We start from the raw sequence: 26,084 nt of genomic DNA on the forward strand, positions 1-26,084 counted from the left end.
GACATTTCTAGCAGGGATGCCCCGCAACTGGCTACCAGTGACTCACCAAAAACTGGAAACACCATGGAAGATGTGGCATAGGCAGAGAGTTCATGCTTGCGAAGGAAAAAAAAGAAGAGAAGAGATGAGCTGTCACTATACATTCAATTCAAACATATTTTCAGTCCAGCATTGGCACACCTGCTTGGCACGGCGTAACGAACACATTATAATTGTCGCTGAGGTCGGACGAGAAGTGACACCTGCTACGGAAGATGAAGCAATCAGCTAACTCAAGAACTGTACCACACCAAAAGGGAACACTCTGGGCAGTTTCAGTTTCGCCTCCGCCCTTTACAAGTTGTAACTGAGCAAGTGGCAAGCTTAACTTCAGTGACATACAGCATGTTACGGCTGTAACAGAAAACTTAACGAAGGAGACAAAAAAAAAAAAGAATCACTCACGGCTGGGTGGCCGCGCTGACGCCACGGGAAAGACAGGTGTTACACCTGCAGGAGTAGCTGCTGCATATGGATGCATTGTAATGGTTGCGCCCTGGATCGGATAAGGCTCGTACAAGTATGTGGCCGGTACTGCATATGATGGTGTTGCCGCTGCCCCTTGCAACTGAGCTGACCTAAAAATGTGAGAAATACCGGTCGAAGGAAGGTCACATAGTTTTCTCACTTACTTGCACCAGGAGCTGCAGTGGGGGATCACAGTGGAGAATTTTCTCAATGAAGAACAACAATTTCAGATGTGCTTTAACAAGTTTGTGCAAGCATCCCATTTATGCTGCCCATCTGGTCTACATATTTGAAGGCTATGAGGAATGAAAGCAAGCAGTGATAATGTTACCTCCAGGAAGTCGTAATACAAGTGTCCATTGATTTAGTCAATCGGGCTAATCAGAACAGATAATAAAGATGCGATTTCAGCTGGCAAATGGCTAAAATCTCATCGCATTGGGCAATGAACAAGCTAGTATCAAGCAATTACTTTTTTAAAGATTGCAAACCAGATAAATGCCACAGTTTTTAAGAGTGCAATGCAGAGGAACCACACAAGAAACAAAACCAAGCTTACTGCCGCATCTCCATACACAAGCAGATCTTTGCACAGAGCCAATGCACTGGCCTGAACAAGTCTTTGAATGGAAACTGAAGTCCAACAGCGCAAGAGAAAAAGTTACCAGAATCCCTGTTCCCTGCATCATTCTTTCATGCTCAGCACTTGCTGAGAAAGGGTTGAACAAGTGGTATGGTTTTAAAGCATATAGATGGCACCATACGAGCGTGGCATCAACCGTTTAGGCCTTATTCATAGTGCCATGCATGACAATCATCAACTGTTAAAGAATTAACAGGCCAATTTAAGAGAGATGCTACGTAAAAAAAAAAAAGATTTTTTTTTCGTCTGTAAGCTAGAGGAATGATATTTTTGTATGTTTACATAGGTTGTTATGCTTATCTCAAATATGTGATCAGTTTTATAGTAAATTGCGCAGTTACTGTTTTGTAACATGACAGTGTGTAAAATATAGTGTTTTTTTTTACGCTTTTTCAGCCATTAGTCCTTTATGGTCATGAGCCATCAGGTGGCAATCATGTTGTGCAGGAACAAAAGCATCTGGCAATGCATTATCTAAGAGCCATTCAACAAAACTATAGGTAGATCCCGCCAGCAGTTCAGCACTCTCATGATGTCAGGTAACCCACGTGGATTTATGGACGAATCAAACCCCCTAAATGTGTACCATAGCTCCATTCCTTACCTCTCCACCCGGGTGTCGGAAATGACGACAGTTGCCGGCAGTGGCGATGCAGTTGTCGGTGCACTGCTTGACGTGGAGGAAATGGTTGTGGTGAGGTTTCTCGCTGCCGCACCAGTCAAAAAGAGGTTTCCTGTGGGTTCCGACACCGTAGCTGCCGCCTCCACACCAGCACTGCAATGCATGCCTGCTGTAGATCCCACCAGAGACGCGGGCCCATACACCTTGGTCCCCGGCACGTAGCGTCGGTCGTCCTTGGAGGCGTCCTCGGAGCGCGTCTTTACAACCGAGACTGTACACCAAAGTAATGCCCAATAATAGGAACAACTATGAAGAATACTGCATTTTCTGGTGAATAAGCAGCACTCCTAAAAGTGATTCGTCGAAAATTTTCTACAAAAGGTCTACATGTCTTGACATAAAAATAGTTCTCTTGCAGAGGTGTGAAGCACTGCCGTGAAGCCACCTTTGCAAACCAGAATGTGTTTTCCAGTTTGGTTATAGCTCGATTTCTTGTTTCCTGAATTTTTTCTACAGCACACACATGAACACAAGGGCTGAGGCAGTAATGACACAGTATGGCATCTAAAATGCATCAGCAATCCCAGACCTCTCTTACCCAGCTCATCTTAGGGCACTGCTTATGGTCATCTGTAAACTCATGATGTTTCAAACTTTTGGTTAATTCAAGCACACTTACAATTTTCGGTTGGTCTGCTGTGACATCAAGCAGTGACATCAATGTATTATAGAGCCACCTGTTTCACAGTGCTCTAGTGCATAAATTTGGTTAATTAATACTTTTTGCTTGTCCATACTGGAAAATATCTGCTGCCTTTGTCTCTTTTAGCTTTTATCACTACCTAACAGGTATAAAGCTGATTGTCTGCCTGTAAGGCCGCCGAACCACAGAAATGCATTCACAAGCAAAATACAATATGCATGTTAATGAAGTACTGACACAAAATATAGCAATTACAGCATTGTTGTTCCTCCGAATAAAATTTTCAATTCTGAGAACCCTAAATAGAGTATTGTGGTGCTTTGGAGTATATAGAATATATTATCAAGGGCGGAAGCTGCTCATTATACAATTTTCTAAAATCTTGATTGATCTTGTTGGAACTTGCAGAGTTTAAGTGAAATCTCAGAAGAACGAACCCAACATTAACAAATTTTTCAGATTACTGAACTGTTAAAAAATCCTGTGCCAACTGCTAATAGCTTCAATGTAAAATTATTTCACTACAATGTACTTCACAATACCGAACTTTTCAGAATAACGAGCGTTAATTTAGTTTTGCATTATATTATCAATACTCAGTATTACAAACTGAAGTTGCGCAATCTGTCGCGACCACCGGAGCGGTACGCAAGCAGACGAAAAAGCGAACGGATGTCTTGATTCTCGAAAGACGCGCGACGGTGCAGAGGGGAAAAAAAAACACGAAAAGGTGACTTTCTTTTTGATGAAATGCTGACGCTGCAGGTTTACAAGCGCAGAGGCGAGGGCAACACGGGAGGGCAAGGTCAGCAAGGCAGAGTGGGAGCTGCGGAGCAGGAAGCATGGGTGCGGAAAAGCTGGGACAGCGAGGGAGGAGAAAACGAAATAAGAGAAATTTTCTTTTTTATCACTTTTTTTTTTCTCGGAAGAGGCGATGACAGCAGCTACGCTTCGGGTTTTTCTTTCTCCATCACTTCTACATGTGCTCTAGGAGGCCTTGTTTGTCAGTCTCGTGTTCATCTCTCTTCGCTGATTACTTATCGCGCCCGCAAAGAAAGTCGGCGTTCGTGCTGCAGTGCTACTACAAATGATTTAATCTCTGCTTGCGACGAAAAAGCGGAAGCAGTTTTCGCTAAGCGAAAAAGTGGATATTCTTTGGCAACTGGAAGGCAAAAAGCAGGCAGTCGCGGGAGTCGTGAATATCTGCACTATAAGCAATACCGCACTATAACCAAAGCAACCTTGAAGGGCCGCAGTTGCATTAATTGCGCTGAGCATGCAGCCTCGCGTGTCCGAAAATAGAAACATATGATGCGTGGTGCTTACAACCATTCAAATTTCCGTATGTTAAAAAAAGAAAAAAGACTGAAAAACCACATTGTCAACAAAATGAATGTGAAACGTGAGGGGTCTAACGAAAGAAAGCAACATTGCGGAAATTCGGCGACTATCTCTCAGACCGCCTTGATTATGTGCATTGCACAGAAGCTATGTCGAATCCCATCCGAAATTTCACGCACTGATAGACGCTGGCATTCGTTCAATTTCATGGGTGCACACCCGATTTTAAGACATCGCAATGAAATTGCGAACCCCCGTTCGAGTGCTACATTTGCCACCCTCGTTTTCATTAACGATATGTACCATTCCTTCCGTTCAAGTGCAGCCACTGCATAGAGTTTTGTTGATTCTGAACCAAAACACTACTTAGGTAGCATGCGACCACTACCAAAATGCAACCAATGCTGATTAGGCCTAGCCTGCAGTTCAGTATACTGTCACGAGAAGTTTGTCCACGACATGAAGATCAGGCGTTGAAAAGATCGTCCTCAAATACTGAACCAAGAAAAGCGTGCGTCATGTGAAGTTTGCGTTCGCAGCCAGGAGATCAACAACGGCAATAGCTCGCCAAACTTGTGCAAGTCCGCGCACTGGGATCAAAGGTAAAAGCTCACGTCATAAAGAGATCACAAATGCAATATCTATGACAAGCACAATAACAATATTTTTCTCATTAGGAAACTCACAGCGCATTATGCTTTATGAGGAAGCAATTGCACGTGCCATGCTGAGCACGCTAGGCCGCCAAGAGGCCGCAGCCGTGTGCGGACGTCGGTGCAAAGCCTTCTCTGTTGCCTATTCATTTCTCTCCCCATATTCCTTTGTAATGACCCTGTTCTTTCCCCAGAAGTGCATCCAGCGTGCTGCACTTGCTACTGTGTTGGTCAAATATTTTCGGCAATCCCATCATAACCACTCTTTCATCTTGGGGAACTGCAAAATAAGCGGTATATGTATACATGGAGTTCTATAGGAAGCGGGAGTCTAAAGCCAGTCCTGCGCTATATACAGTGGACTCTCAGTAAATTAACATCTGTTAAACGGAACTGCAGCTTATAAGAAACAAGTGCCTCTATGATTGGTTTCATTCCTGCATACTGCACCCCAGTTCACCTCTCAGTATATAGAACTTATATTAAATGGAACACATTTTCCCGGTCCCTTCAGGTTCCATTTAAAGGAGCACTGACATCAAATTTCAAGATCGAGATGTGCTCATCATTCGCGCTTTGTATGCCAAACATGAAGGCCATCCGTCGCATGGCAGTTATTTTAATTCCATGTCAAACAGCGTAAGAAAGCTAAGGAGAAGAAACGGAAAATAGACTGCCCTGCGACACCAACACTAGCGCTACGTCATCGGTGTGATACATTCCACAAATACCATCCTGAGTGACGATGCTCTAGTAGCGATGATGCTTATGATCCGAGTGTTCTTATCGTGGCGCCGAAGCGCTGAAACGCACTCACTCGTTGAGTCTGATTTTCGTCGCAGCGGTTTGAATGATTTAGTGAAGTTATCTAGAAAAAAGCACCTGCAAAAGAACAGCGAAAGAAAAGAGCATGATTAAACGTGTGGTTGTCGATCAGCATGTCGAGGAATCATTGTGAGTTGCAGGTGAGTTGCAGTCTAGTTTGAAGCACGAAAAAAGTGCAACGATCACAAGCTATCAGAACTGGAACAGCGTATAGTCAGATATCGCCACTAACAAGTAACACACAGGTATCGTTGAATTTTAGTTCATCTATAGACTTTGCGTCGACGTAAAATAGGTAATACCGTGTTAACCGCGAGAGGCTGGGTAGGTGGGGCCATCTGGAGGCGCAAAAAAGAACCTGGCAAGCTGGAAACATATTCGATTTCTCTGTTGATGCTCATTCGCGATAGCTATATTGCATTGACCCCTATGCGTATAATGCTTTGCACGCCAAAACACACCAATATAGCTAACTGAGACCCACGAGCGAACATGGCTGAAGCATGCATCCTCGGGCACCTCTGCAGCGCTGCTTGTAACGGTGACTATTTCGGAATTACTGTTCTGCGAAAGGTCGATCGAAGCAAAAATAATTTGCGAGGTCGTAAATCGCGGGGATTCCAAGCTCCAGACTACCACATTGAACCCGAGTCGACACTTTGTACGGCGGCAACTGCAAAGCAGATGACAAGGCATGACTGCATGTGTCCGCCTAGCAGACGTAATCTTTCCAAGCAGCTGAGCCTGACGTCACTCTTTTCTGTGGAGAAGTGGTCAGCTGTGGCGGGATCTGGAGGTGACCGCACGGTAGCGCCACTGCTGGTGCTCCCAGCGCTAAAAATGGCGGGATTGCCAGCCGTTTTGAATAGTGCTATATACCAGTGATATAAATCAATAAAAGTGATAGCTATTGATCCCTCTGTTGCACTTTAGGTTGCGAATCGCTGCTACGGGGTATATAGCTACTTGCTGATGCATAAATCTTGGCATGAGTAAATTTGATGTCAGGGCTCCTTTAATAAGAGTCCACTGTATAAGTGCTCTGAAGTGCAACTTTTCTTCGCTTGAATTTGCTTAGGTGAACTGTGCTGACACTAGCACCAGGGCTCTTTCATGTGTATTTATAGGAAACTGTATGGGCTCAAATATTAATACAGTCAAACATAGTTATATCGAACCCACATATATAGAATTTTCGGGTATATCGAACTCTTAAGTTATACCCTTGAAGTTACTTTTTAAAAGTATAGAAATTCACACACTTATATCGACGGTATTTTTACCCATTTTCGGATATATTGAACGCCGCGCGAGCTCGAAGGTGCGCTTCAGCACTCACCCCCCCACCCCCCTCGCGATCTCCGCGGCAGCGCGGCTCCGCGTGCAAGTTGGCAGGTGCGCTTTGGCACTCGCAACGCCAGGCGACCCCCGCTGCCTCCGCACGGCACCAAGCCTCCGCTCATGTGACGTGGAGGATCGTCTGGACGAGGCACTGGCTACATGCGCATACTCCGCCGCTGAAGTGGCGGCAGCGTTCAACATTATTCGCCGTTGTATTGGCCACATGGAGAGAACCGGGCTGTCGCACCTGGACAGCCTTGATAAGATCAAGACTAGCGTCTTCAACATTCCAAAAACGAAGAAGCAGGACAAGATTGACGATTTTTTCTACGCTAATAAATCATTTTGTTGCGGAATTAGTTGTCATTCTTGAATGTGGCTATTGTAGGAGATGATCCGCTACAGGTAACCTCTCAGGGTCTGTATTTTTTTTATATCGAATTTTTCATATATGGAACTAATTCATGATCCCCTTCAAGTTCGATATATTGGTGTTCTACCGTAGTACAGTTTTGGAGACATCCTTTTCTTTATCGTGTGGTAGTGGTGCAGATGGGGATGACTAAATGTCCTGACAACAATGAACCGTAGTGTGTTCTTGACAATGATGAGAGACGTTATCAGTCTGACCAGATGCACAAATGAATTGGAAAGATAGCAAAAACCTAGTATAGAGCTCCTGACTACTTTCGAGACATAATTAAAATTGTCGAAAGCTTTTCTGGCTAAGCAATTTCACACACCTGTTGGCACAGACATAGTAGGTGGATGAATGGCCACAGTCGTCGTTATCGGGCGAGACGCCGACCCTGCAACTTGGACACTTGTTGGTTGCACTGCTAGAGCCGCAGTTGTCGCGAGGCGTGACGCACCTAATACAGAAAATAAGAGACGAAATCAACTTACACTAAGCCTGGGTGAACAATCGAGCACTTCGAATATTGGAATAAATATTGCGATAGCACTTATGCTCATTTCAACAAGAAATTCTACATTTCTAAAATTTCAAATCATTCAAAATGAACAAAAGCCTGAAAAGATGGTTTCACCACAGTGCGAGACTGCTCTGTCGTGAAAGCACCCATCCAGGGCAAATCCACACTGCCTCAAAGCAGCATTTCAACACCGTAACCGTTTAATTTTTGGGGATATTTTCTGCCTAAAAATGTTCATTTTTTAAATTCCGACAACAAGCCTTTTGGTTCAAAAAAGCATGTTTTAATTTCAAGACAAAAAAAATTCGAGCATATATATTTCAAATTAGCATATACCCACCACTGTTGTCTAGAACTTATAGTACTCAACTGCCGACCCACAGGTCGTGGAATCGAATCCTGGCCCTGGCAGCTGCATTTTTCATGGAGGCGAAAATGCGTGAGACCAGTATACTTGAAAATAGGTGCATTTTAAAAACCACCGGAAGTCAATATTTCCAGAGCCTGTATATATACTTTCCATGACGATTCACGAGCAATGCATGCATTACTTTCATTGGACAGCATTTCTTAAAACACAAGCCACGGAAAAACATAAAACTGTGGTTAAAATGAAAGAATGCCAAGCAAATGTTGCTACTGTTGAAGCAACACACAAACTAGCGTGGAAACGAGCTATTGTCGTTCAAAACGCTCAAGGGGAGATCGCAAGCCGCATGGGTCACACACGTCCAAAACAATTGCATGATTACTGTTGAAGAATCAAATTACCTGCAATCCAATAACTTTTCTTTGAAGTGTAAAACAGTGTTATACGGGCTAACTATATAAAGTTTTAGACTGTAACATATGTCACCATTAATGACTTGGACACTGCTACCAATCGAATTGGCTTCGAAATTTTTCATTATCAATTACCAGTCACTTCGAATTTGCTTCAAAGCAAAAAAGTGATGTCCACAAAAGTTCAGCTAGGACCATTTTTAAACATTCAACAGGAGTAAAAGTTTCGCCATGATAAAATTCAACACGATGGTATCAGTTTGTTTACTTTACAGAAGAGCACCGTTCCTCAAAGGTCTAATTCCTTGAAAGAAGAGAAAGCAAATGATGTAGGCAAAAATTATCACACTTACAGTCTCTGTACTAGCCACTAAATGAGACAAACCAGCATAAGCAAGATGATGCATTAATGGCTTGGCTTCTCAGAAGTTAAACTTAGTGACATTTGGCACAGGCCTTTGCATTCATTGCATACATTTTACCATCTTGGTTATGAAGAACATTTACTGCACTCAGTGTGCCACTGGTCAATGACCATCACAGTAGAAAGCTGGTATCTAGAAAGTTAATTTATATTGAAAACACACACACACACACAATCAGTTGTAGCCATAAAAGAAAACACCAACAAGACAGCAGCTATGAAAGAGGAACTGTGAGCCTTGCTTCTTAAAGGGGTTGTGAAACGAAAATGAAGCTACCCGGTTGTAATTTTCCTTGCTTCAATAAGGATTAGACATGCCTATTCCGACATACAGTCAAACCTTATTATAACAAACTTGCACTTTACAAGAAAATAAGTTCATTACATTTGTTATAGTAAATGTATATTCATAACAATACATCTACAGTGAAATCTCGGTAGAACGAACTCCACATTAATGAACTTTTCAAATTAACAAACTTTTAAAAAATACCGTGCCGACTGGTAATAGTTTCCATGTAAAATTATTTTACTACTACATACTTCAGCATACCGAACTTTTCAGAATAAGCAGCATTAATTTAGTTTCACGTTATATTAACAACGCCTCAGTACTACGAACTTAAGTTTTAAAATTCGTCGCAATCACCGGAGCGGTACGCAAGCAGACGATAAAGCGAACCAATGCCTTGCTTCTCGGAAGACGCGCGACGGTGTGGAGGGAAAAAAAACTAAAGGGAGACTTTCTTTTCTTTCTTTTTGTTGCAATGCCGACGCTGCAGGCGCAGAGCACCTATACACACTGCAGGTTTACAAGTTAGCGCAGAGGCGAGGGCAACATGGGAGGGCAACATGGGAGGGCAAGGTCAGCGAGGCAGAGTGGGAGTTGCGGAGCAGGAAGCATGGGCGCGGAAAACCTGAGAGAGCAGGAAACGAAACGGGGAGAATTTTCTTTTTTAGCACTTTTTTTCTTCAAAAAAGGTGATGACAGCCGTGACACTTCGGGTTTTTCTTTGGAGGCCTTGTTTTTTCAGTCGTGTTCATCTCTTTTCAGCGATTACTTATCGCGTCCGCAAAGCAACTCGTCATTCCCGCTGCGGTGATACTACAAATGAGTTCATCTCTGCTTGCGACGAAGAAGCGGAAGCAGTTTTCGCTAAGTGAGACAATGGATATTTTTTGGCAACTGGAAGGCAAAAAGCAGGCTGTTGTGACCAAAGAACCGAATCGCACCACAGGAATGTGGATGAGCTGGAGGCCTTTGCGCTGCAAAGTTTGTGCTGCTCATGTAAAAAAATATATATATAAAATCACAGACTTCTTTAAAGTAAATGTGCATTTTTTGGTGTTTATTGTGCACTTGTTTTGTTTTGTTTTTCCTCGTGAAAAACGAGTTCAAGAACCCACCAATGTAAAGGTAAGTCGTTTCGGTTGGTGAAAAATAAGTATGATTAATTTTCGGGCTTTCACTATAACGACCTTTCAAAATAACGAACAAATTTCCACGGTCCCCTGAAGTTCGTTATACCAAGATTTCACTGTATGGCAAGACTCTTCAATCACTTCGTTGTAACCTATATTTTGCTATATCCGAGTTCGTTAAATATATTGAGGATTGAGTGTATTTTGATGCAATGTCCACCTGACAATGACACCTCTTAGAAATTGCAGTTTTTTTGGGCTTCTAAATGATCATGTGGCACCACCAGCTGCCATAAGCACTAACGTGTGACGTCAGTGTAACGTCATCATAGGAATAGTTATATACGCAATGCTAGCTTTCTTTTATTGTATAATAAAATCATTAGAAACCTTCGGAAGAAAAAATAACACAGCGATTTCAGTGCTCTAAATTATATACTGAGCAACTACAGCAAGTGATCAGCTTGGTTCCGCTTTCATGTACATCTAGGCTCCGTCACGTGTTGCCTTCATCTCGGTGAAGTGTCCCAGTTTTTTTTCTTACTGGTTGCATTAAGTTCTGTTTTCTGGCGTGTTTTGTGCAGCTTAGTCCTTGCTATGTCTACCTTGTGCAATGTCAGACAGTGTCACAAAACTTATGAAAATAGAAACAATGTTTGTTACAGCGCCCAATCAAAACGGTATGATGCTATGAACCTCAGTCAACCAAGGCTGAGCAAACATCGCTGCATTTTGTCGATGACAGGAACATTTCATTGGCCGACTTAAATGTCAGCTGTACAGTTGAGAGAATTGTGAGCTGGGAAATCGACATTGTGTTTTTATAGCAATTAGATTAACCGAGACAATGAAACAAGCCGAGATAAGGTAATGAATAGTCAGGATTCTGAATACACATGTAGTCGAAAATTTTTGGAAAACGTTCCACAGCTTCTTTAAAAGGTTCACAGCACAGACTGCCTAGGTGAATGGAATGATTACAACTAAGGAAAACTTTTGTCAAGGATTGCCAGTTTCTTACAAGCAAATTTTTCCACCCGTCAAGTTCCCCTAACAAAGTGTTACTACATGACATTAACTTTTTAAGAGACAAAACGAGCACTGACCAAGCCTGCTCTGGGGTAGTCCTATGCTTGGTGCTGTGGATGATGGCGCCGCTGACAGGGGACTCTTGTTTGACACCACTGTGATAATTGGGTGAATTCCAGAGGCTCCCGTCGCCAGATTGGAACCATGAAAAGATGCAGGCTGACTTGTTGCCACCACCTGCACAAGGTATTCACAATGATGCACAGAACTATGAGAATAAAACAATGATCACAAGCACAGAACACAGACTCTGAGAGACAAGCTCGAGACTAACCTGTGGTGCCGACTGCACTGCAGATGTGGGAGCTAATGTAACAAGGGACATTGTGCCCATGTTGCTTCGGATGGGCACACTGGGCTGTACAACCTGTCAGAATGAAAAAAAATTTTAAAAATATGCGTCATAGTACATAAGAGGGACGCCCGCCAGATAATAAAGCACGTGCATCATCTTTTCTCAGCCACCAAAATAAAGCACGTTAGTGCCAATGTTGACATAAAGTCGTTTGTGGGCAATTGAGGCTGACACAGACATCCAAAATCATATAGCAACAGCAGGGTCGATGCCACAGGCACCAGATAACAACAGCTAGGCTTCCCTCAAATCTTGGCTATAATATATAATTTATCACACAGGCATGTTGCCACAAACAAGCTTCTATATTGAACATGTCAATTTCGTCAAATAATTTATGCAGATATGGACTAAAAGAGACTGAGAATACCTCAAAACCAATAAGTTCAAACAGAAAGTGTCTCGAAGCATGTTTTATAGGCTTGGACAAATACTCAAGCACTTCAACTCAATTCTATTCGAATTTGAATTACAGTCAAATCTCGTTGATTCAAACTCCGAGGGACCTGTGAATTTTTTTTGAATTATCAAGTTTGAATTAGCAAAACTTTCAGATATATCAACGTGAATTAGGTGACACCACACATTATGATTAGGCATTGATTGTACCAGATTTCAATTTTTTTAAGAGTTTTTAAACCCTAATGGCACACAATGAACAGAAAGCAGAGATGTAAGGTCCACAAGCTTATCGGCCATTTACTGCTGATGAGACCTTTTAAAGAAATCGTGAATTGCTAATTGCTTCTTTGCTATATGTGCCTTCAGCGGAAAGCTCTCTATACCAGTTGAGAAGCATCACGGTTTACCATGCGTATACTTTTTTTCAAACATTTGTTTACTAGAAAGCCTTTCTCCTTGAAGGTCTGCAGCGCTTTTTTGCTTTTTAGACTTAAAATTACATAAGCACATAAATTTTTAAATAGCAGTGGGAAAGCAGCAGATATTTTCTGGTATGGAACCGCAAAAAGTATGAATTAACCGGATTATGGAGTTTGTATTAATAGTGTTACACGACATCGGCAACGAAAGAGCATCATAGACGACGAAGACGTTGAAAGCGACCGTGCTCGTGTTGTTGTTGCTGCTGTTCGCCCATCTTGGGTGCAGCTGCCTCTGACTCTCCCCGTATATTTTGTAAATATATTTATTTCATTCATTCTCTCACCCCCCGTAACATTTGGTGGAGGTGCTCTGCAGATCACGTCTGTGTTCTGCAGATCACGTTCGCCTAGCACCTCAAGCCGTTACTTACGTGAACCTGAGATCTGTCCCTCCTGTTCCCGATGGTGACTACATGTTGACACCTATTGCTGACGTTCTGCTGGCCAAAAATGTTGCCGTGCCTCACACACTTTTGACAGTCACGGGAAATACAGCATCTCTTCCGATCCTAAACTTTAACTGGTACGCTCAAGTTATCCCAGATGGTATGACTTTGGCAAAAGTTTTTTCTATAGATGCTGCCATTTAGGCGTTGCCGAATCTTCTTTGTCCTCTGCTCCGTTTTCATCCTCGAAGAGCGCAGCGGGTGCCACCATCGACAAGATGATCGCTCCGGACCTTCCAGCACAGACAGCTGACATCCGGCACCTGCTGAAATCCTACCGCGACATCTTTGATTTTGATGACCGCTCTTTGGGTCAGACATCCTTTGTAACTCATAGGATTAACACTGGAGATGCCAGTTCCATCCGACGACGTCCTTATCGCGTGTCAAATGCTGAGCGACAAGTTATCCAGCACGAAGTTGAAGAAATGCTCACAAAAAAACATCATCGAACTTTCCTGCAGTCCATGGGCATCGCCGGTCGTGCTAGTCAAGAAGAAGGATGGCAGCTGGCGCTTCTGCGTAGACTACCGTCACTTAAATAAAGTAACACGTAAGGACGTGTATCCACTGCCGCGGATTGACGATGCTCTCGACTGCCTACATGGGTCTGCCTACTTTTCATCTATCGACTTACGATCAGGATACTGGCAGATTTCTGTCGATCATCGAGACCGTGAGAAAACCGCATTCATCACACCGGGTGGACTTTTCAAGTTCAAGGTTATGCCATTCGCATTCGAATTGTGTAATGCGCCAGCTACATTTGAAAGAATGATGGACTCTCTCCTGCGTGGATACAAATGGACCACGTGCCTGTGCTATCTCGATGACGTCATCGTATTTTCACCTACATTCGAAAGCCACCTTAGCCACCTAACGGCTGTTCTTGAGGTTTTCCGGAAAGCAGGACTTCAGCTCAACTCTTCCAAATGTCGCTTTGGCCGTCGGGAATTCACTGTGCTCGGCCACCTTGTCAGTGCTCGAGGCGTGCAACCTGATCCTGACAAAATTCGAGTTGTCAAAGATTTTCCCAAAGCACGTTACGCAAAAGATGTACGGAGTTTTATCGGCCTTTGTTCTTACTTTCGACGTTTCGTGAAGAATTTTGCTGACATTGTCCGACCACTTACGGAGCTACTGAAGAAGGACATGCCTTTTTATTGGGGTACCGACCAAGCAACTGCCTTCAGCACCCTTACAACATTACTTACTTCCCCACCTATCTTGGCCCATTTCGACCCGTCAGCCCATACTGAAGTTCGTAACGATGCCAGCGGACATGGAATTGGTGCTGTTCTCGCCCAGCGACAACGAGGACAAGATCGCGTCATTGCTTATGCCAGTCGCCTCCTTTCTCCTTCGGAGAGCAAGTTTTCCATTACAGAGCGCGAGTGCCTCGCACTAGTCTGGGCAGTCGGAAAATTTCGACCATACTTGTTTGGCCGCACCTTTTCGGTAATTACAGATCACCATGCCTTGTGCTGGCTGTCGTCCCTTAAAGATCCAACAAGACGACTTGGCCGTTGGGCCTTGCAATTACAAGAATACAGCTTCGACGTGGCATACAAATCTGGCCAAATGCACCTGGATGCCGACTGTCTATCCCGTCACCCCGTGGACCCACCTGACCTTTCAGCACATGATTCTGACCCTTGCGTCTTCGCCATGTCGGCTTTCACCGACATACGCAAGGAACAGCTCAGCGATGTCCTCTTGCAGTCTATCATGCAGAGTCTACGCTTGCCCCACGTAGACCCGTCGCTACACTTGTTCGTTCTACACGATGGCATTCTTTACCGACGCAACACCAGCGCCGAAGGACCAGAGCTACTACTCGTAGTTCCTGCAATGCTCCGTTCCACTGTACTTGAACAGCTTCACGACGCCCAAACCGCGGCACATCTCGGGGTCACGCGCACGTACGATCGCGTGTGGCATAGATTCTTCTGGCCAGGCCTTTACCGTTCTGTACGCCGATATGTTGCTGCATGTGAGTCCTGCCAACGCTCCAAACATTCCACCTTGCCACCAGCTGGTCCACTCCAACCAATAGACATACCCACCGTTCCCTTCTACCGCGTCGGTCTTGATCTCGTTGGATCATTTCCTAGTTCTCTCACTGGAAACAAGTGGATAGCCGTAGCCACTTCTTACGCCACAAGATACGCTATCACACGAGCGCTACCGACAAGCTGTGCCACTGACGTCGAGGACTTCTTGCTTTATTACGTAATTCTTCACCATGGCGCTCCTCGACAGCTTCTGACTGATCGTGGTCGCTCATTTCCTTCAAAAGTAGTAAGTGACATCCTTCGCTCGTGTTCGACACGTCATAAGCTCACTACGGCCTATCACCCACAAACAAATGGTCTTACCGAGCGCCTAAATCGAACATTGACAACAATGCTCTCCATGTACGTTTTCAAAGATCACCTTGATTGGGATAGTACTTTGCCTTATGTGACATTCGCGTACAATTCGTAACGCCACGACACCGCTGGCTTCTCCCCCTTCTATTTATTGTTCGGCCGCCATCCAGCGTTACCCTTCGAGACTCTTCTCCCATCAACTACGCAAACGGTTACAGAGTACGCCCAGGATGCCACTGCTCGGGCTCAAGTCGCCCGCCAAATCGCACGGGAACGTCTTCTTGGCCCGCAGCTCTCTCAAAAGGCCCGCTACGATAGCCATCATAGAGTAGTTTCCTACTCTCCAGGTTCATTGGTCCTCCTCTGGACACCATGCCGCCACGTTGGCCTCTTTTCGAAGCTCCTGTCTCGCTACTCGGGGCCTTACAAGGTTTTACGCCGGCTTACCGATGTCATATACGTGATTGCTCCGTTGGACAGTCAGTCATCGTCGTCCGCAACCGCTACTGACGTCGTCCACGTGACCCGCCTCAAACCGTACATATCCGCATATGACCCTACTCTCCTTTAGGCGCCGAGATGGCGCTGCCAGCAGCGAGGGGTTATATGTTACACGACATCGGCAACGAAAGAGCATCATAGACGACGAAGACGATGAAAGCGACCGTGCTCGTGTTGTTGTTGCTGCTGTTCTTCCATCTTAGCTGCAGCTGCCTCTGACACTCCCTGTATATTTCGTAAATATATTTATTTCATTCATTCTCTCACCCCCGTAACAATAGGCTATTAATAACATTGAAAGAATAGAGGAAGAATAAAGGGCCAACTGAAAAATTGAATTTTGTTTGAATTATACGAAAGTATGAATTATAAGAGTTTGAATTATCACAAGTCTACTGTACTAGAAATTTCAAAGGATTTGAAATGAATGAATATCGCATTTACTCGTGTAATGAATGCACTCGCATAATAAGTAAATGCACCCACAAGGTCGTCAATGGGGTTTTTAGGAGCAAAGCTCTTTATGGTGTGGCTTGTGCGTCCCTCGTTGTAGTGCGTTAACACGGGTGGCACATACCCGAAAGAACAGTCCTTAGAATGTTTGCTGGATGGCGGCACTTGTACATGATGTACATGATGAAAAGATGTGAGATAGCTGTACTTGGAGCGTTCACCAGATAGACGCACGGACGGACAAAGACACGAATGAACGGACTGACGAAAGAACGGTCATATGCATGGACAGACGGATGCACCGACGGTCACACGGATAAAGAAACACAGGGGCGGATGCATGCATGAATGCATGGACGGACGGATTGACGAATGCTTCGCCCCTCCAATCATCCTTCACTCCGTTGATATGCTGCGATTTTTTTTTTCTCTCGCGTACTAAACGCGCCCCACATTTCATTCGCTCCTGTCCTGCTAACTCACACCGGGCACCTCCTAGCGCGTTGGACCTCTTCCGTTTTTTTTATTATGCCTACGCCCCTCGGCCACCTCGGCTCGGCTCCATCTCCTCCTGCCTGCTATCGCGCGCCGTATTGTTTTTCTTTCCATTTGCGCGCAACACATCCCTAGTTCTTTTTATTTTTTAATTATCTGTGGTCCACAGTGGGGTTCACGTACGGTGCGCATGTTGAAAAATAGCAGCTGTCAAGCACAAAACGAGTGATTGTCCTCAAACTGCCCGGGCCAACCGCTGGTTGCTCCCTGCAAATACGAAACATGAAGGCCCAACTACATGCACACGATTTTCGAGCGATGATGACGGGATTCGCTGTCGCCATGGCTGTCACAAAGGGATATTCATCACCATCGCATCACAGGTTCCTAGAAAACCAGAAAAAAATCGCTAGTCACCCAAGAAAGACTGTGACAATTTCCGCAACATGGTAGCAACCCCGATTCTCGCTTCGTTTGCAATTTGTTCTTCATGCTTGTTATCTGTGCTTACTTCAAGAAACACAAGATATAGGCTACCTTTTTCTACAGTGACTTTTCATGTAGACAGTGAGGTGGCGGCCGTATTTTGTCGTAATTCTTGCTATTCTTGCGAAATCGCCATGAAGTTGTCAAAGTGTGTCGTAGCGTACGCTTCTGGGTGCCTCTCGAGACCACAACAGATACCACTGTTGTGATTGAATGATCGCGAGAAAATAAAGCCAAAAACACTTCAATGGAGTGCACGGGTAGCGCAAAGAATGCTCGCAGAATATAGTGCATTTAACCATCAAACATCAAACAAAGACACTGTTTCCAAATAGTGTACATGCATGTCAATTATGAAAGGCTAAGCAACCAAATTTTTTGTTTACATTACTGTATTTTTTGCTCATCTCGTAAAAGTTCTCAAAAGATTTGCCCCCAAAATAAACACACCCTGAACTTTGCTCCAATTTTTGAGAAAAAAAAAAGCTGCGGTGGTTATGCGAGTAAATACTGTAATTGTAAACAAGTCCACATGTAACGCACCTGTAAAGGTGCTTTCACTACAATAAAGGAATTCACAATGTCGCGAAGCCCTACTTCAAGGTTAAAGGGGACCTGCAACACTTATTTAGCATGGTCAGAAAACGCTGCCGATCTGTAGTAGAGGCTCCCGAGAACACCGAGCCAAGTCTTACAGCGCAGCACGCGGCCTGGAATTCACAATAAATGATCAAATTCAGCTAAAAATTGCTTTCTCTTCCTTGGACAAATGACGGAAGACGCTAGAAAATCACTCGTAGAATGCCCATCTATCAGCCATTCGCTGATTTGAACATGGTGCGCTCTATTGTTACAGAGATCGCCGCGAGAGGCTGCCACTTGTCCACGTGTGCACGCACTATCCCACTGAAAAGGTCGCATATTCCAAGAAAAAAAAAAGTGCTCAAGGTACGAGGCACGCGTGACGTTTTTGTTTGCCCCTCCCATCCCTCTCTGCTTAGCTTCCAGCATTTTCGTCGAGACGAGATAAGAGAGAATGCGCAGCGTGTGACAAATCTTTGAAACTCCGCTCGTACTGGACGGATTCATAATATTTTTGCGGCAGTGGATTTGTGATGCAATACGCTTTTCTAGTGAATTGATTCCGTGGTTACTCAGAATAGTGTTTCAGGGCCCCTTTAAATGAACATATTACCATCACATTGCTTGATCATTTTTTCAAGATTAAAAGATTGTTACACCAGCTTATATGCTCCAGACACTGTAAAACTTAAGGGGAGACGCGGGTCGAAAAGTCGCGGTTTTCCGGAAAATTTTCGCTTTTTTTTTTCCGGCTGTATTGGCATCCTTGGACTATAATCTATTACTTCTGAAAATATCAAGCTGAAATTCGCACGAGAAATTATCAAAAAATGCTTCCAAGTGGGCAGCGGTGACGCGAGAAATGCGCGAAAGTCGCGAAAGACGGCGAAGTTCGCGTCGTCCTGTCGCGAAAACGACGCGTTGGCCGCCATTTGCAATCGTGCACGCATGCTGCGAAGGCCGTATCCTTCATAATCCACTAGTAGCCAGTCTCGTGCCTTCACGCAGAATAAACAAAAAACGAGAAAAACAACGCGTACGTCACGCGTTTTGAATATCGCGGCACACAGCGCGAGGCCGCCATTGGACAGCGGCGCGCTCCACGCTCCTCCCCCTCCTATCTCTCCGGCAAAAGAGCGAAGCCTCGGACGTCGCGATCGAGTTTTTCTGCGTTTCTCTGCATTTTTGCGTCATGGCAAGCCCGAAGAAGTACAGTTCAGATAATCGAAAGTTCAGAACTCACCACAAGTATCGAGGGAAACGGCGTCGGACGCTTTGCAAAGCGACAGCGAACGACGATGTCGCCCCCGACCAACGCCCCGACGCTCCGACTTCGGATAGGCCTAACACCGTCACCGAACCCTGCGACAGTGGTTGTGAAATAGCCGCTGCCGTGGAATTCGTCAGTGCATCCCAAAGGAAGATTGGATTCTTCGAGAGTGAACGTAGACCGGTAGATGCTGCTACTGCGAACATGCTGCTTTGCGAAATCGATGCGCTGACGGCACTTGTGGCGGGTGCGCAATGCCCAACCTGCCGCGAACGGAAGCTCGGCGTGCGAGAGGCAGCTGGAAAGCGCAAATGACTTTCGGCATTCCTCGAACTGTGCTGTCAAAATTCTGATTGCCCTGAATCTGCACTTTCGTTCACGCACACGTCGAGACGTACTGCTTCGGCCGGGGACCAAGGAACGAGCACTCGTTTTGACAGCGGCAGCTCGCGTGACAGCTTTGCTGTAAACGTGAAGGCAGTTCTGGCAGCACGCGCTACAGGCGCAGGCCACGACCAACTTTCACGATTTTGTGCGATTCTCAGTCTTCCGAGCCCGATGCATCACAAGACATTCAACGGCATTTGCAAGAAGCTCCATGGTGCGGCGATGACGGCAGTGAGCAAAAACTTGCACCAGGCACGAAACATCACGAAGGACGCAGTCGGCGGCAGAGATGTGCCAGTCATGTTTGATGGCACCTGGCAGAAAAGAGGTCATAAAAGCCACAATGGAGTGGGCACAGTCGTGTCCCTGGACACGGGGCTCTGCCTCGATTTTGAAGTTCTTTCGAACTACTGCCATGCTTGCCGTATACACAGGGACCTTGGGGAGGATGAAGAGATATGGCGAGCTTTTCATCTTCCAGTTTGCCAAAAAAACACTGACTGCTCATCCCATGCAATGGAACCTGCGGCAGCTGTCAATATATGGCAGAGGACCTTGTCTTATGAAACTCCACTGCGATTCACCAGCTTCCTAAGTGATGGTGACAGCAAGGCCTACACTGCAGTCTGCGAGGCAAATGTATACTGTGACACCCCCATTGACAGAGAAGAGTGCACGAACCACGTTGCAAAGCGCTTGGGAACTGCCCTACGGAAATTGGCAACGCCACTGCCACGAGGCGAAAAACTGAAAGATGCGACAATAATAAAACTACAAACATATTACAAGATCGCCATCACGAGCAACAAGGACAGTGTCCGAAATATGTACACTGCCATATGGGCATCGTATTTTCATTGCTGCTCCAGTGATGGTGCCAGTAGCCACAACTTTTGCCCCGCGGGACCAAATTCGTGGTGCAAGCACAAGCGTGCGGAAGCACTGGGGGAGCCTGCACCACGCCACACCCCACTGTTGACGAAGGCTCAAGGATTGGCAATTATGCCTATCTACAAGCGCCTTACAGAGGAGAAACTCCTTATTCGGTGCCTTCATGGCAAGACACAGAATGCAGCCGAATCACTGAACAGCAAGATATGGCTGCTATGTCCAAAAACAAAGTTCGCCTCCAGAACAACTGTGGAGACAGTCACCGCTCTTGCTGTACTCTGGTACAACAAAGGCCACAGGGGCTTTGAAGAAGTGCTCGAAGGCATTGTAATTCTCCCCTCACAAGATCTGGCCACACATGGTGACCACTGTGACGTCATGCACATCAGGAAGATGAACCTGAAGCAAACTGCAGAAGCGAGGGCACACCGTCGCAACACAGCGAAGAGAGCTCGTGTTGAGGACACTGACCGCAAGAGCCGTGAAGGACCAAGCTATGGTGCAGGGGACTTCTAGACCCTTGCAGTGCATTCAAATTTGATGCAAAAAGAATGATTTCCTAATAAATGCCAACTTTGCGAACTTTCAAACTTGTTTTTCTCATTTTCATTTTTTCTGACTGTTTCACGTTTTCCGGGCAGCCTTTTAGAAACTTATATTCATTGTATAGTAACGAAACTTGGCACACATATTCTTCAACATATGCAGAATGCAAATATCTACTCTAAATTGCAATGCCTACCAGCATTAGTTGTGAAAATATTAGCTTATTGTTTCAAGGGAGATTGAAAATAATAAGTCATTCAATACAATTTTTTTTTCTTGGTTCCAATATTTCTGTGACATATCTATATAGATATTTGCACTTTTCAATCTACCAAGAGTCAAATAAGATCAGACACAGTGCTTTTACTGAAAGTTTAGTACATAAAAGAGTGCCCGCAAAAAATGTAACTTTTTGCTATTGTTTATGGCATAACTCAATAATTATAGCAGCTACACAAAAAATGATTGCATATTTGAAATCTGCATGAACTATACTAATAACAAACTTTTCAAGTCTCTATTACTAGAAATAAAAAAAAACTTTTTCGAGGAGCGTCTCCCCTTAACATGCACATCTGTATTTTACAGGTTATCACTTGCATTCTACTGAATATCAAATCCTGCTCCTATTCATAGTTACTGCCATTTTCTTTGAACCAAAAAAAAACATTTGCAAAAGCTTTGTTTCGATTTAGAACAAAAATATTGTGCAGGTTGGTTGGGACACGACAAATACACTAATTTTTTTATAATATGCAATATATACCACTCAAATTCAATTCAACATTATTCGACCTAATCCCTATTCACTCAAAACCTAAAATTTGCTATTCACAAGCCTAATGTTTTAAAGAAGCTTTTTGCACTTGTTTATTTAACAGATAAATATTAGAAGTGCCATTGCAGGTACATCTAGGTTGAAAATGCAGTATCATCTTACATAAAGGGAAATCAGTTAACCAGAACAGCTGCCCATAATTTTGCTAGTTTTTCATATGGGTGTCACACTTGTATACATTTTCCTCACTAAACAAAACTACTTCAAATGGAACATATTTTTTCAGACTCTTCAAGTCCTGTTTTTACTATAATCAGGAGACTGGCTGTGCATTTCACAAATGAAGTTGTCGACTCACTTGTGCATGAGGTGACACAATGGTGGCCCCACAGCTAGCAGTGCTGCTATTGCAAGTCGTGAGAGGTGATGAAGGGATAACTGCAGAATGGCCTGTTGTGCCCGGGGCGATACTAGGCACCGCTGTATACTGGACGGTGGCTGGAGATGTGTTGCACTTGAACGTTTTCTCAGGGACCTGAACGAAGAAAACCAATTTTTAGGGCTAGTTTTTTTTTTTTTTTTTTGACACAATGTTAATGAAAACCAGAAGACAATAAAACCAAGGAAAACATAGGGGATGTTAATCGTGTTGTTTTAAGTGTATCGTAGTACAGTCACTGACATAGGAGACACTGACGTAGGATCAAATCAATGTAATGTGCCAACATTGGTACCCTACTCATAAGAGACACGTCATGTTAAGATGAGAATTGCTTTCTGGTGCATGTCTCTTATAAAGAGGTTCAGACTCTGCCGGCACCAAGTTGTTTTGCCCACTTTACTTTCTTCAATTTGTACCACAACTACTACAATAAACTCGGGAACCCAATGGTTTGAGGCAAATGAAAATATCTTTTCCAGCACCACAGATATTCCACATGTACCGCTAAACCATTTGGCTTCCTACATACAGTAAAACCTCGTTAATTCGAAAACAGTTACTTCTGAAAACCGCTCAACTTGAAGGATTTCCGCGGTGGCGGTGTTTTGCAATGCAAGTCTGAGTGGACAATTTAAGGTGGTGGCCAGCACCAATCTGGTTCATTCGAAAACTCTGGGTGCAGTGTGCGATTTCTCGATACCAATTTCGCCACAAATCCGTGGAAACGACAGCCCTTAGAAGCCACGAGGCAATGATATGTAGGCATACCAATGAGTGACAGGTGAAGCATCTCCGCATGCTTTTGCCAGTGTAAAAATAAAAATTAAACAATCTAGCAATAGACTAAAATGTGCACCTGCAGAAAAGACAACCTTCACGGCAACACAGCAATGACATGCAGGTAGCATATTGTATGTTCTCCCAACGTCGATGCATCATTAGTTACGCATTCCTACTGCGAATATAATGAAATTAATAACGAACAGTCTGGCAGAGCTAGCGATGTGTGCAAACCTTTGATTGGTGATTGCTTTGGCATTTTATGAACTTGTGCTGATGGCAGAATTATTGCCTGCAACATTTACTTTGAAAACTCGCAAAACTTCAACGATCCTGTTTCCCAGCCAAAATACATCGCAAGGTCCTTCACACTGGCCATTACATTTTTTTTTATTTTACTAGAAAGAATGGGTGAACGGACACATTATGAAGTGCTGACGCAGCGAGGAGCAGGTGAGGTGCCACCCGCGTGTTAAGTGTGTTGCAGCAAAGCACGTCTTTTCCTATAACCCCTGGAGTTGTAAACATGACTGCACAGTCAACGACCACATCTGATTACTTTTAATAATTCCAAGTTACTTGCATCCTATATTTAGTATGTTTCATTATTTTAAAACCTGCTTAATTTGAAGACTTTTCACAATCCCAGGGACTTGAAATTAATGAGGTTCTGCTGTATTTATATGCAAAAGAACAAAAGCTTTTCAAAAGCTTTTCAGAAGTGACTAGCAGTGAATGTCTGCTAATTAGTAATCTAAATACACCATAAAAATTACATAAAAATTTGCGAGTCCCACAGAGGGATGACATCCTAGCTGCAACCACTTGATGTGAGTATAAACAAACTGTTCAAAGACAACATCAGGCACCTATATGTAAAATAGATTAGGCCCAGAGCTTGAAGTGACTCTAGCCAAATGATTGAAACCACCTCTCCCACAATGCTCTGCTCTTGGATCAGCAATGCTTGGGCTTGCAATTTCGAAGAGCCCATCTCTCCCCCGTTCGTGAAATGTTCAATTTCGATCGCATCGAATGGCATGCAAGATAATTTTCTATGGGAGGGCGCATCCAAAAACGGCGTTTCAGGAGGACCGACAATGACGACTAAATGTTAGGGTGTGTGCGAATATTCAAACTTTTGAGCACTTTTCAAATAGTGTTTGCACTTTTATTCGATTCAGACCAGAATTTTACTATTCAAAGCATTTGAACTTCCCAAAGTCAAATACATCCACACCCGATTAACAGTGGTCCCTTCAAATTTTGAATATGCTTCACCCCGTCACACTGGCATTGCGGCGAAGCTGCCTTTCACTTTCATATGATCACAAATGTAGTTACAGTCGATACCTGCGATAACAAAATCCCGAGGGAACAAAATATTTTCTGAGCACGGGCGAACGCCCATAGAAGTCAATGCATTTCATAACTCGCGACTACGAAAAATATTCATATCGCAGTCCCGCATTAACGAAATTTTTGAAACACGAGTGCGCAAATAACCTACTCTCGCAACATTTACATTCGAAAACTGCTGAAATGCATTCATGCTACACTTAAATTGTGAAAAATTATTGCTAAGCGCACTTGAGAAGCAGCCGCCATCATTGTTTACAAAAAAAAAGCTTAAAGCTCGCGACAATGATGATGGTGATGGCTTGTCAAAACACCTGCTCGTTATCGCGGACTACGAACGTAGCCAAAGCCACAATCCTCATGGAGTGTCGTTCGTTGCCTTGGCTCTGTGTTTGGCTTCGTCGGCTTTGTGCACACATGGCCGCGCGTGTGGAGCCATTTGTGGAGAGTTCGCTTGGTCGCTTGGTGCAACGCGGCGGCGGTGGTGGTGGTGTTGAAGCAGGCGGGGTTAGCATGGCCTTCATGGCCGGCAATTGATCCGCCTGAGCATCTCCTGAATTTGGAAATCATCACCACGTATCAGACAGCCCAGTGTCTCGCAGGAAGAATAACAAAATTCGTTGCACGTTCCTCCTAGTTGCCGCGGGTCCTTCAGGAAAAATGACATCATCAACTATCTGGTGCCTATGACAGCCTTTTTGCAAGGTGCGGATCATCGCTGCTCTTTTTACATTAAACTGTGGGCAAAGCCAAATGAAATGTTCAATATCGCCGATGTTACCGCAGAAGCAACAGAACGGGGAAGCGTATCTCCCAGTCTTGAATGACCAGGCCGGGGTTTATGCGGAGCCGGTTCTTATGCGGTACAACAGCGTCGCTTCTTCACAAAAAAGTTCATGAATTACACATGCTTGGTGTGGAAACTTGTAGATCGCCTTGAAATGATTGCGTATCACATCTTTGTTGTTGTGGTAAGTCTTGGGAGTTCTTACTTTCGGAACAGAAGTCCGCGCTTCGCATGCAAGGGCATCAGCCTTTTCATTGCCCTCAATGCCAACGTGGGATGGGATCCACTGAAACTTTATATTAAGCTCGCCACGACACGTTTCAAAGCTCACCACGACATTGTGGCCGAAGTCTTCTCCGGGGAGGCAGCAGCCATCGACTCGGTGACAACGTCGTAATGACTGCTGAGCAACAAAGAACTGCTCGGCCAGTGCAAGCCCTCTGACATATATAATGCCGATGAAACGGCATTGTTTTATGAAATGCTGCCATCCAAGACCTTGGATTTCCAAGGCCGGAAGTGCCACGGTGGCAAGCACAGCAAGCGGTGCGTGACGATTTTATATTGTGCCAACATGAATGGCACAGATAAACGGCCACTGCTCGTAATTGGCAGGAGCAAGAAGCCCCGCTGTTTCAAGGGGAATCGTAGGCTACCAGTAAGCTACACTGCGAACAGTAAGCTACACTGCGAAGTTGTGGAAGACGCGGACCTTTTTTAACAGCTGGCTCCAGTCCTTCAATGCCGACATGCGGAAGGCAAAAAGGTCAGTCTGCCTTCTTCTAGACAACTGCCCATCACATCAACGTGCAGCTCGGAAACGTGCGCCTGGTGTTTTTCCCACCAAACTGCACTTCGGTGCTGCAGCTTCTCAATCAGGGAGTTATTCGCAGTGTGAAGTGCACTTACAGAGAGAGGCTGATTCAGCGTTTGCTGCTGAATATACATAGGACGCGCCCCACTGACGAGGACTTGTTTATGG

The 26,084-nt window shown here is 44.5% G+C and overlaps 1 protein-coding gene across 6 annotated transcripts in view; it reads right to left on the reverse strand.

Moving 5' to 3' along the window:
• Positions 1 to 26,084, reverse strand: part of LOC119159758 (uncharacterized) — a 91,889-nt gene that overhangs the window by 38,291 nt on the left and 27,514 nt on the right. For all 6 annotated transcript variants that reach the window (XM_075891102.1, XM_075891094.1, XM_075891088.1 and 3 more), the window contains 6 exons: positions 22,093 to 22,269; positions 11,563 to 11,655; positions 11,306 to 11,465; positions 7,379 to 7,507; positions 1,755 to 2,043; positions 445 to 617 (listed from right to left, as the gene is read on the reverse strand). In XM_075891102.1, coding sequence (XP_075747217.1) covers positions 445 to 617; positions 1,755 to 2,043; positions 7,379 to 7,507; positions 11,306 to 11,465; positions 11,563 to 11,655; positions 22,093 to 22,269 — 1,021 coding nt within the window. The remainder of the gene's footprint in view (positions 1 to 444; positions 618 to 1,754; positions 2,044 to 7,378; positions 7,508 to 11,305; positions 11,466 to 11,562; positions 11,656 to 22,092; positions 22,270 to 26,084) is intronic.

Source organism: Rhipicephalus microplus, chromosome 1, assembly GCF_043290135.1.
Source record: "Rhipicephalus microplus isolate Deutch F79 chromosome 1, USDA_Rmic, whole genome shotgun sequence".
In the NCBI taxonomy this organism is placed as follows: domain Eukaryota; kingdom Metazoa; phylum Arthropoda; class Arachnida; order Ixodida; family Ixodidae; genus Rhipicephalus; species Rhipicephalus microplus.